Source organism: Eleutherodactylus coqui, chromosome 9 (assembly GCF_035609145.1).
Source record: "Eleutherodactylus coqui strain aEleCoq1 chromosome 9, aEleCoq1.hap1, whole genome shotgun sequence".
NCBI lineage: Eukaryota > Metazoa > Chordata > Amphibia > Anura > Eleutherodactylidae > Eleutherodactylus > Eleutherodactylus coqui.
The window spans coordinates 42017641-42030607 of record NC_089845.1 but is presented as its reverse complement, the minus strand read 5'-3'; the positions used below and the strand labels follow the sequence as shown (position 1 = coordinate 42030607).

Sequence of the window (12967 nt, the reverse complement as noted above, 5' to 3'; positions counted from 1 at the left end):
CAAGTTTTAACAATGACCTGGAATTCTAAGCCAAAGTCAGAAATCATACACAGTTAACATTGACTTTCAGGAATGCTGCCTTCCAATAGGTGGTGCTGCAGAGGTATTGCTCCATCTTCCCATTTGCACATTTCTCAGAGGACCATGCATGGCTGGCCTTATAAGTCTCCTCATTCACCTCCTAGCTGCTCTCCTTAAAGGGGTTGTCCCGCGGCAGCAAGTGGGTCTAAAAAAAAACCGTTTCGGCGCGGGACAACCCCTTTAAGGAGAAACAATACCCTTCCCAACCTACAAATGTGTCCACATGATGATGGATCTAAAAACAAGACTTCAGGTTGCAACAGCCAGAATCCGAACTGCTGCCTCATCTGAGCAGTAATCTCTTTTCAATCCTGTAGGGAATATACATTGCTCTGTGGGTACGCCATGTAACCTGTATCATGTCAGAAGCTATTTGTGATGTTTTATATCACAAATAATTAGCGGTACTGTAAACTCTATTTGAGTATTAAGTGGCTTCCTATTAGCGAGCATCTGATTTTCATTAAACGCTCATTAATGCTACCTACTGTATGTTTATACTGCAACACAATTCTGGAGGATGCTAATGAGATCTTCCCAAAGCTTTTAATTGAGTAGAGTGCAACTTGTATATGAAAACATTGCAGGGAGTATCTGGCTTACTTTATTGATGGAGCATTTGGGAAGCATAGTTCTACAATGCTCGAGGATTACGATTTGGGCATCGCTATATCTGAACCTGTGACTATATAAAAACTTGCTTCGTAGTGCATAGAAAGCCCCTTGTAAATGAAGCCTCCTGTCTGAGCCCAGTCAAGGGTTTTGTCATTTTAAGGTAAATCAATATAAGACGCATAATGAATGCGATATTGATCTGTGGGTGGATTTATCAACCTGAGTAAAACATTTATTGGATGGTGTCTGGAATTTAGTTTTAAAAAAAAAAAGCCATAAAACCTCAAAATATGTTATTGGTGAGCATTATGGCGCTTTGATGTTGATTTTCCCGTAGGAGTTCAGTTTCTTTGTGTCAAATGACATATCAGGTTTGTAGCAACAAGGTATATGCAGTTGTACTGGGCTGTAGGCAAATCGCAATTGGTTGAAAAAAGAGTGCCACAAACCTGGGTTAAGGTGCTTTTAGACGGAATGCTTATCGTTCAAGCGAGCAAACGGCGAAAGATTGTTCGCTTTCCGTTTGTCCATTTTATGCAGGTTTAAAATCATCGTTGGCTCGTTCTGTTACACTGCCCAATGATTGATTCGGGCTCAAAATTGGCACATTCAAAATAAGATTTGACTCATGAAGTTAAGGAAACCTTCCTAAATTATTTTTTTTTGTTGGCCAGTGTTCAGTTTATACATCCCTCATTCAGTCACTAATACAGCGAATGTGAAAGACTGGACGATTCTGGACGATTTCTCTTTGAATGAGCCAACGATGTATCTGCCTGTCTGAACAGGCCGCCCGAGAGTAAATGAGCTAGCAGTGACCTTATTTCCTCGTTCAAATGATAAATCTCGTCTAAAATGTCTTGCACAATGTAGCTAGGCATTTATTACTTCCACCTACCTTCTGTTAGAATTCTTGCTGCTGATGTCCATGCAAGGTCACCCAAACAGAAAAGTGTTTTGGTTTTTTTTGGATTTTTTTTTTTTTTATCAGTAACAAGAAATTCCAAAATTCCAACCACCTGTTGCGTTTTATCCTTTTTTTTTTTTCTTTTGTAAAACCTCAGAACATTTCGTACACTGAAGGCAGAAATATCAGAATCTGACGGGTTGGATTTTTTTTCCCCCCAGCGTTGATAGGAGTGGGTTAGTCAGCAAAACTTTGACATTGTTGTGTCAAATGACTGATGAGAACCTTATCAATATAATCCCAGATCATAGAACAATTTGTTTTAATTCATGGCCTTGTCATCCAGAAGTTTCACAAACCAACCGCGAAAAATGTGTCCTTCAGCAATCTGTTTAAAATCTCTACTGTATGCCGGGCTGTGAAATGGACCAGCTATTTCTTCAGGTCAACGCTATTTTGTCAATTCTTGCTTTGAAGCGATTTATTGTAACTACAAATTGCAATATTGTTATACTCAATAAAGGCGCCCAGGCCCCTCTTAAACTCATTTAAGTTCACCATCACCCCTCCTCACGCAGAGAGTTCCATAGTCTCTCTGCTCTTACAGTAAAGAACCCCCTTCTACGTCGGTGTACAAATCTTCTTTCCTCTAGATGTAGAGGGCACCCCCTTGTTACAGTCACAGTCCTGGGTATAATAGATGATGGGAGAGATCTCTGTATTGTCTCCTGATATATTATACATAGTTATTAGGTCCCCCCTTGTTATAGTCACAGCTCTGAGTATAAATAGATGGGACAGATCTCTGTATGGTACCATGATATATTGTACATGTACATCAATTAAATACTCCCTAGCATACATACAAAACACATATATACATAATGTTACAAATTCTGCCAATGTGCAACATAGTATGTTAGGCCGAAAATAGACATATGTCCATCCAGTTAAGTCCATTTCCCCCCCACAATGTTGATCCAGAGGAAGGCAAAAAACCCCAATGAAGTAGATGCTGATTTTCCTCATTTAAAGGGGGGGGGAAATTCATTCCCAACTCCAAATCTGGCAATCGGAATTATCCCCAGATCATCGACCCTTCTGAAGTAATCAGAGATATAACATATAATATTGTTACACTCCCACTGACATCCAGGCTCCTCTTGAATGCTTATTGAATTCACCATAACCACATCCTCAGGTAGAGAGTTCCATAGTCTCACTGCTCTTACAGTAAAGAACCCCCTTCTATGTTGTGTAGAAACCTTCTTTCCTCTAGACGTAGAGGGTGCCCCCTTACTACAATCACAGTCCTGGGTATAATTAGCTGATGGAAGAGATCTCTGTATTGTCCCCTGATATATTTATACATAGTTATTAGGTCGACCATCAGACATATTTTTGTCTAAACTAAATGACCCCAATTTTGATAACCTCTCTGGGTATTGTAGTCCGCCCATTCAATTTATTACCTTAGTTGTCCATCTTCGTGCCTGCTCAAGCTCTGATATGTTCTTCTTGTGTGACTATGCCCAAAGCTGTCCACAATATTCCCTGTGTGATCTGACCAGTGACTTGTAAAGAGGAAGAACAATGTTCTCATCATGCACCCCTAAACCTCTTTTGATGCCCCCCATGGTCCTATTTGCCTTGGCAGCAGCTGCCTGACACTGGTTGCTCCAGTTAAGCTTACAGTTAACTAAAACCCCCACGTCCTTTTCCATATCAGTGGTTTCCAACTTGGTGTATAATGGTGACATGTATTTACTTGGCCCATGTGCAGAACCTTACATATATCAGTGTTAAACCTCATTGGCCACTTTTCTACCCAAGACTCCAATCTATCCAGATTCATTTGCACCCGTATTCTGTCCTTTTTTTTTTTTTTTACCGGATGGGCAAGTAATAAAATAAGGTGTTCCTATCTTCAGCCCACTGGGACCCAGCTGACCAGTTGGTGTGGATGGCTACTGGAGACCGCAGTATCACCATCTGGAACTCCTGGCATTATGGCACCTAGGATGTAAGCACTGATGCCAGTAGTTTAGAAGGTGATGTTGTGGTCTCTGATTGGCCTAAGTGGTCACCTGACTTCCAGCGGCTGTCCACACCGGGCAGCGGGAGGACCAAAGATGTAAGTATGCAGTCTTTTTTTTTTAATTTTATAATCTGACTAGCTGTTTACATTTCTTTCTTTTAAGCACTCTCCCTCCTCTTAAAAAGAATAGGGCTCAATACTGCCCCCTGTGGTAACCTACTTACACGCATTGTTGTCCAGGCCAAGCATTCTCATTTTATATAGCAACCATTTATGCAACATAGCCTGATTTTTTTTCAAAGCAATGATACTATGACATGCCGCGGTGTTTGCGCTCTGATTGTAAATCTGTGTCGCTTTCTCTTTCAGGAATAGAGCTTTGCCCTCCAGGCCACAGATTTATGATTACCATGGTGGCCAGTTTCATTGGAATGGCTGGACAGTTCCTTCTGCCAGGTTTGGCAGCTCTCTGTAGAGACTGGCAGATCCTCCAGGCTGTTATAATCTGCCCTTTTATTCTGATGCTTTCCTACTGGTAGTAAGTATATCCATCCTCGAGGAAGTTGAAAAAGTCATATGCAAATTTTGAGAAAACTTAGTGGTCGACTTAAACGTCTAGGGAACCCCTGGGGTTTCAGGTTTTATTTCCAGGATCAGGGCCAAATCTCTCCATGGGCTGTGTCTAGTATTGCAGCTCATCCCTATTCAAGTGAAGGCTGCAGAACCAGACATGGCGCTTGACCTAGAAAAAACAGACCCCTTTTTTCCTAGTCCTGAACTACCTCTTTAATTCCTTCACTTCCAAGCCACATTTCATTTCATTGTCCTTGCCTCTCAAAAGCTATAGCTTTGTATTTTTTCCTTTGGTGTATTTATATAAGCGCTTGTGGTGGGTGTTTTTTTTTTAAGGTTTTTTTGGTATTTTTTTCTGTACTTAAAGTACTGAAAAGCTTAAAAATTTTTTTTTTATTGTGATGTAATTAGGAAAAAGGCAACTGCTCAGGGTGACGTAAAAAAATGTTAATGTTGTTCTGTGGGTCAGTATGATTATGGCAATATCAAACTTCTACAGTGTGGTTTTTTTTGTTTGTGGTTTTTTTTTAGCTTTTACTACCTAAAAAAATAAAAAAATACCTAAAAAAATAACTACCTAAAAAAATTAAAAAAAAACACACTTTTTAAAATTGCTTCCTGTTGCCATAAAATATAACTTTCTCCATCAAATGGAGCCATAAAAAAAGCTGTAGTTTTATTTGTACCAGTATGAGGTGTAGAAGACTGATCACTTTTTTTTTAATTTTTTTTCCAGTCAAATTAATAAAGAAAAAAATAAAAGGCGGACTTGTGCTTTTGGTCACGCCAATTCTCAAAACAAACAGCAAGGCCTCCCTTTTTGCCCCAAATGCCAATAGTTTTTTTAAATATTTTGACAAGGTTTTTTTTAATTAAAATGTTTACATTGACATATATGTAATTTAGATTTATTTATTTTTATCCCACTAGGGGTCTTGAACTTATACTTTGCAGTCTACTGTACTTTTAAAGTAAGACTATTAAATTCTGCCTGAGTTAGGGCTCTACAGGCTTAATACTGCGGCTGCCCGGGGCTGTCACTCCAGGATTGCTTTGCAGAGGACAATTTGGATGATGGAGTGCTCCCCCCCCCCCTTACTACAGACTTCAGGTGTTTTTACCCAAAAGCATTATCGTTCAAACAAAATTCACTGGGGCATTCAAACCATTGGGTGTAAACGCAGCCAAGGATTAAATAATGAATGATAATTTGTTTGCTTATCCTTCATTTCATACAAGCCTGAAAATCCATCGCTGGCTCGTTTGCTTATAGTTCGGTTTAAAAACGGATCGTTTAGTTGTTCTCAGTCATTGGTAGAGAGAACTGAACGATACTGCAAAAAAAGGAAATGATTCATCTTTGTTTAAACTGACCGCGCGAGCAAACTGTGACCTAGCTTGTTTCGCTTGGGTGAATGATTATCGCTACATGTAAAAGTACCGATGTTGTGGTCGGCATTGACTGTATACTATACTGTATAGGCTGCCTGTAAAAGCCGGTATCAGCAGGCAAGATGAGCGCCATCATTACCATCTACAGAACATAGAAGAAGGAATGTGTTAAAGGCATCCTGTCATCACATTTGAGCACCATAAACTGTTATGCGTCTCAAAGATGAAGGGACAGCAAGTCTGGAGAACAGTTTTTGCTACTTGCCAGACACCATGTTTTAGCACTGCGTCTCTGCTAAGTTGCAGTGCAAACGCTTTTCTTTTTTTTCCCGTGTGTGTGTGTGTGTGTAACTTCCCATAGAGATGAATGGGGGGTGCGCACCTACAGCCAGGTAGTCATGCTGTGTGTGCCCAGCAACTTTGATGCTTACTAGGTGCCCTCTTCTGCCGCTGTGTAACAAACACCACTCTGTCCCCTCATGTTTGAGACGCATAACATAGGCTATGCTTGGATTGGGGATTTTAAAAAAGTTTCATTATGTGGGTTTAATTAGTAAATCCAGTTGATGCATTAGTAGATGTGTGGATCCCTTTACTTCACAATGGTCATTCTTATCGCAAAGCAGCTTTATGTTCAAAATTCTGACACTGTATTTTGCTATTAGTTTTCCTTTTTTTTTTTTTTTTTTTTTTAAAGCTTTTAAAAATATGACCGCTATGTTCTTTGTCTGCAGCATCTTTCCTGAATCATTGAGGTGGTTAATGGCCACAATGCAGTTTGATGCTTCTAAAAAGCAGATTCTTCAAACAATTCACAGGAACAGAATAAACACAGAAATTGACATTAAAGGAGTAATGCCAGGTAAGCATTGTTCGTCCCGGCTACACGCTATGGCTCGGAGCAACAGCTGCACTTGTTAAACAGGTTCTCTTACTTCCCCTTGTCAGAGCGATTCTGTCTTCATTTGTCAAAGGGAGTGTTACAAACAGTCTGGTCTTATAAATGATTTCAATCTTGTCAAATATTTAGCTTTACTGCTAGTGTTGCTCTGCGAGGGATACATCTCATACTGCATATTCTAAAGGGGTGCCCCCAAAACTTTCTCCTAGCACTTGTATCTTATGTGCCCACAAGTGGCAATGATGGGGAATGAGGTTCTAGCATGGGCAGGAGCTCAGCCCAGGCATGTTACTAATTAAAAAGGTAAATACCATAATTTGGTTTTTTTTAATAAATTTTTCTGAATGTTGCTATGTTTTGTTGCAGAACTAGAGAGAGAGCTTGCAAGAAGACCCAAGAAAGTTTGTATCGTGAAAGTTGTGGGAACCAGGAACCTGTGGAAAAATATACTTGTCCTTTGCGTTAACTCGTAAGTTTACTTACAGTGTGTGACTGTATGATGTGATCAACATGTCCGGACGGTTGCAGGTGCAGATTTTTCACATCTATTAAGTGTTGAGTCACAGTAGAGAGTTTTTCATGCAACTATTTATTTAACTTCCATTTCAAAATTGATTCTTCCTCCATTAACTCTTAAACGGAACCAGTCACCACCAAACAGCACCATGAACTAAGTTATAGCGTTCAGGAAACGGGGGGGATATACTTCTTGAACTCGCGCCGGCCGCGTGCGGGGAAGCGTTTTCACGCCCGTGGCAAATAGAACATGCCGTGGGTGAGGACGTGTGATTTCACGGTGCGGAATTCCGTGGTGGAAATCCGCCTGTGGGAATTAGCCCTTAGGGTGTTTTCAATCCTTTGAGGATTCTGCTTTCCTGATCCACTCGGAAGACTGAACCGAGCAGCGCCGAGCGCACCTCATTATAGCTTTTGGACCTTGCCTTTTGGATGGAAGAAAAAGCGGTATTTTCAGCTGCTTCTTGTTTGTCATTCAATTTCTTCACGCAGACATCTGAACGTATCGTCCCGTGTAAACGGGCAATTGTTCACTTATGAACAACTGCCTTCTTGCCATGAATGGCTCCGCCACTGCTCTGTCTGTAAAAGCACAGAAATGATCATCACTGTCCGGTATCTGCTCCCGACAAGTTATCCCATGTTAAAGGGCCCTAAGTAACCCACAAAATAGTTTCCCCTTTGTGCTCCTCACTAATACCACCACTTTTTAGCCCCCACTTAGTAATACCCACAGTAGTGCCCTCTTGAAAGCAATAATGCCCTCTGTGTGACTCTTGGAAATAGCACCCGCTTTTGCCCCCTAGACATCAGTAAGGCACATGGGGCATTATTAAAGGTAATAATTCCACCTTTGAGCGCCACCTTAGGGTACATTGACATATAGTGGATTTGGTGCAGACTTTCCGCAGTGGAAATTCTGCACCACAATTCGCGCCAAATTCCGCATCAAAATCTGCACCATTTGTGTCGATTTAGGTTAAGCAGCATGACCATTATATCAAGATGGGTTCTGTTATATTCACTGGTGTAGCAAACACACGGAGAATGATTGTTAAAACATATGGGGCGACATTTAAGATGGCTATACGCTAGTTCACCTGTGTAACCAAAAACGGCACAAAATGTTGCGACTTTTCAGTTTTCTGCGCCAGCCCGGTCACTTTTTCAAAATATGGGTGAGGCATGAAGAGATACGAGTCTCTTAATGCATGCAGCCCATTCCCCGAGCCTCCATGCACGTTGAGAATGCCGGTTTTAGTAAATTTCCCTCAGGTTCTTAATGTGTTACAAACTTCCCCAAGATGACAAAATTTCAGACTGTATCATTTTGTGCTACTTACAGGTTGACTGGGTATGGAATCCACCATTGCTTTGCTAAGAGTCTGATGGACCCTGAAGTCAATATGAATATCATGCACAACTTCTATGCCAACTACTTTGCCATGGCAGGGATTACATTAGCATCATGCCTGGCTATGTGTCCTGTTGTTGGATTTTTAGGAAGAAGAGGAGGGTTGCTGCTCTTCATGATTCTTACAGCATTGGCATCACTTCTACAACTCGGTCTTCTGAATTGTAAGTAGTTATTTACACGGCTAGGTGAAGATGCTTGTTATATTAGTGTGTGATTAGTATTCAGATGTGTTTTAAGACTGTGTCCATTTTTCAAGGATACCGCAGCATACCGATGTCACATTGTCATTTGTACTGTCACAATTTCTGAGATCAAGGCATAGCCATAAGCTGGTAGTGGGGTGCGGTTGTACCAGGACCCTGGTGCCTCTGAGGAGCCATAAACCACCTGGGAAGACACTAGTATTATGGTGGCTGGGGGACACGGTTACAGATTTTGGCATTGGGGCCCAATAGATCCATGTTACGTCTTTGTGCTACATAAGCTTTGGAACATAAGAGGCCACCATAGCATTCTTGAGCACATTTAACACACCCGGTCACATGCATGTATAAAACAGAAGAATGCTTGTCATTTCAAGACCTTTAATTTCTATTGTCGCGCCACTTACGCAAATTGACCTACCTCCAGTCACGGAGGTGGGCCAGCGGAACCCTGAGTCACGTCGACACCTCATTATTCACACCCCCCTCCACTGCTTGCTTGCTTGCTTGCTTGCCTACCTGCCGCTGCACTAAATGCAAGTTGTGGTGAAGTCCAACTGTGTGTGTCACTCTGCGCACTGAAGTCTGCGCCTCGAAGCTGGTGTGTATCTGTTGCTGACGGGGACTGAGGGCTGCAAGCACAAGTGACGAGTTTTACCATGACTTGCACGAACATTCGTTTCAGAAAGGGTGTGACTGATGAGATGGTGCCATGACTCGGGGCATTGACGGCTTGCCCTTGTGACTCAAATCTATTTGCATACATAACGCCACAATATAGATGTAAGTTTTGAAATGACAAGCCTACTTCTGCTGTATACCAGCATTGGTCTGAAGTGTGCTAAATGTGCCTGATAGCGCTAGGGTGGCAGCTTATGGTCCAAAAGTCTGATGAGATTCCCTTTAAGGAATAATAAAAGGTTCTTCCCATCATAAAGATTAATGGCACATTTTCACTTGCTCAGAAGTTTCTTTAACTCTCATAGAAATGAATGGAGAGGGTTCAGGTGGCCACATTACCACGTGAGTTGGAGATCAGGATACCTTCGTTCTGGGCAGAGATGCGAGTCCCAGAAATGGAACCTGTACCTAGCAAACATTTATAGCATATCCTGTGGACAAACTTCTGTGATGACACTAAATTAATTAAATCTCTTTGTAATCTATGACTTTTACATAGCTTGACATAATTTTAAAAAAAATCCTGGTCCTTAGAAGTTGATTCAGGTTATTGAGGTTTGCAGACATTTGTTTAGGCACAGCTTTCTTAAGATCCCGCCACAACATTTCAGTTGGCTCAAGGTCTGGACTTTGACTGGGCCTGTTTTTCAGCCATTGTAATACATATTTGTGTGCTTTGGATCATTGTCCTGTTGCATGACCCAGTTTTGGCAAAGCTTTTGGAGAGGTGGACTCATTTGACTCTAGAATATTTTGGTATACAGAAGAGTTCATAGTCGACTCAATGACTGCAAGGTGCCCAGGTCCCGTGGCTGCAAAACAAGCCCAAATCATCACCCCTTCACCACCATGCCTCACAGTTGGTATCTGGGTTTGTGCTGATATGCTGAGTTTTGGTTTTCACCAAACGTGGCAATGGGCATTATGGTCAAACATCTCTACTGTTTGGTCTCATCCATTCAAAGGACGTTATTCTGGAAGTCTTGTGGTTTGTTTAGATGGCAGCAGGGCTTAAGTTTGCAAATTTCCATGTTCTTTTTAGAAAAAATTATTTCTCCTAGCAAACCTTCCATATAACTTGTATTTGTTTAGTCTTTCTAGTTATACGCTCATGAACTTGTTAATTTAACATGCTAACTGACGCCTTTAATAGTCTGAGATATAGCTCTTGGGGTTTTTGCAGTTTCTTTGAGCACTGCATGATTTGACCTTAGAGTGAATTTTTTGGAATGTATGCTGGGAAGATTCAGCTGTCTGGAAAGTTTTCCACTTGTGAATAACTTTTCTCACTGTAGAATGATGGACTCGAAATTTGTTTGAAAATGGCCCTATAACCCTTCCCAGCTTGATAGGCAGCTATGCTTTTTTTCCCTCTAGGATCATTGTTGATGTATTTCCACCTTGGCATTGTTTTAAAACACACCTGAATACTCCAGACCAGCAAACTGCCAAAACTTCTCCTTTTATAGCGATGGTCACAATTGCTTATGATCAATTCATCAAGGTTATTTGATTAGCAACACGGGGCTGCCGCTTACCCTTTAATTCCTATGGAACCCCTTCACAGTTTAGACAAATCTAAAATAGTAATTCTTTATTAATTATATTAAAAATTTATTATAGAACACAGGGCACAACACGGAGGCCACCGATTTGATGAAGATATAAGAGTCTCTTCAAGGACCTAGGTGCCACAACCTATTATCGGCATTGATGCACTTATACAGTACTGAGAGAGATTATACAGTACTGAGAGAGTTATCTATAAATGCATCAATGCCGATATCAGTAATTTGAACGAATTAAATAATCCAGGACTACTAAACAGACCCTGGAAGGAGAAGTGTGCTCACTAACATTTACATTGGGCCCACAACTTGTCCTTACATCTCTTCTCTTTTGCTCACATGATCTCAAGCATAAGAGGGTTTCTAGAGAGGTATATAGGTTATTGATTAATGGTATGAAGATCTGCATTATTGCATGATATACTTCATCTAACCTATATCACAATACAGTTCTCTATAAATTTATTTTCCCTCTGCTTAAAACTACACTATGCTCATCACTTATTTAAGCTTCATTGCTGAGTCGATCTAGTGATGGTAGCTGAGTTGGTCATTACTCTGATAGTGAATTAAGAGCACAAGAGAGGGATACCAGTATAGAATTTGGTCCGAGTTCTTTTTTATCGATTGTTGATTATAAGCCACTGTACGTTGCCAACTTCCTATTACATGCTCTTCCTCTCTGCTATGATCGCCATATAGAGGAAAGCATTAATAGGTTGTGGCACCTAGGTCCTTGAAGAGACTCTTATATCTTCATCAAATCGGTGGCCTCCGTGTTGTGCCCTGTGTTCTATAATAAATTTTTAATATAATTAATAATTAATTCCTATGGAAGTAGCAAGGGTGTACTTAATTTTTCACATACTGCTTCTGCATTTTGGCCTAATATCAGCACAATTGTAATGTATCATGTGCTGTTAATTTTTTTTTTTTTTTTAAGGTCCTCATGACTGTACATTCAGTGCTATTTAATTAAAAAGCACTTCAAAGTCAAACGGTTATCACAAATGATTCCTTCGTTTCTGTTGTCATTAAGTGATTCTAGTATTACGTTTGTTGGATTCGCTTCATTAGATTAGATTAGAACCTGATGGCACAATTCACCTGAAACAGAGTAGATTAACATTTCAGAACGCTCTGCAGCTCGGCTGTAGCTGGAACACTTGAGCTGCGTCCACAGTAGAATCTGCATGTGTTACATGTGTATTTGCCTTAGATTTTGGTGCAGATTCACCATAGATTTCACCCTGCACATTGCAAAATGTATAAACTGATATATTGCGGATTTAAATCTCCACCGCAGGTCAGTTGACACTGTGTAGGTGAGATTATAAAATGTGATCCCTATACTGCTAGTGTAAAATATGTGTATATTCAGCACACAATTCCCCTGCCTAAAATCTGCAGGGTTTTCGCCCGTTTGTCCACATGCAGCGGCTTTGTCGCTTTTATTGAACTCTATTCTGCACGCTTGTGCGCATGGTGGTTGTATTCTGCACGCGTGTGCATGGATTTCTGAAGGCCTTGTTCAGATGAGTGGGACAACCTCAGAACAACTTTGCCACATGTGACTTTACCTGTAAGCAGCAAGCTAGCTTGTGTATTTAGGCTTGATAGCTTATACATTGCTATAGAGGTATGATCAGAGAACGTCCTTAATGTTGTGCGTGTATTACCATCACATTCAAAACTTACCGCATTTAAACTGAATAGAATTAACATCCCCAAAAATGGCTGTTTTTTATTAAATTGAGAATTATGATAAAATGTTAATTGTTTTTTTTTCCTCTGTCTTTTTCTTCCATCCTGTTTGTGACAAGTGATTGGAAAATACACACTGCGTCCTGAGACAGGTATGAGTTCATATTCACATGTCATTCTAAATATTCTGTACTACCAAATTAAGGGTGGTTATTAATGGTACATACTCTGATTGGGTCACCATTACTAGTGGGGTACCACAGGGGGCAGTAGTGAAGAGGTACCCATTACTAGTGGGGTACCATAGGGGTTGGTTTGGGGCCCTATTCCTTTTAATATATTAATGACCTGGTGGAAGGATTGTACAGTAA

At 40.7% G+C, this 12967-nt stretch overlaps 1 protein-coding gene across 1 annotated transcript in view; it reads left to right on the top strand.

Annotated features, from left to right (window-relative positions):
* SLC22A23 (solute carrier family 22 member 23) overlaps positions 1–12967 on the top strand; it is a 128651-nt gene that overhangs the window by 101737 nt on the left and 13947 nt on the right. Inside the window, exons 4-8 of the mRNA XM_066579282.1 lie at positions 4011–4179; positions 6341–6468; positions 6874–6976; positions 8369–8601; positions 12716–12748. Coding sequence (XP_066435379.1) covers positions 4011–4179; positions 6341–6468; positions 6874–6976; positions 8369–8601; positions 12716–12748 — 666 coding nt within the window. The remainder of the gene's footprint in view (positions 1–4010; positions 4180–6340; positions 6469–6873; positions 6977–8368; positions 8602–12715; positions 12749–12967) is intronic.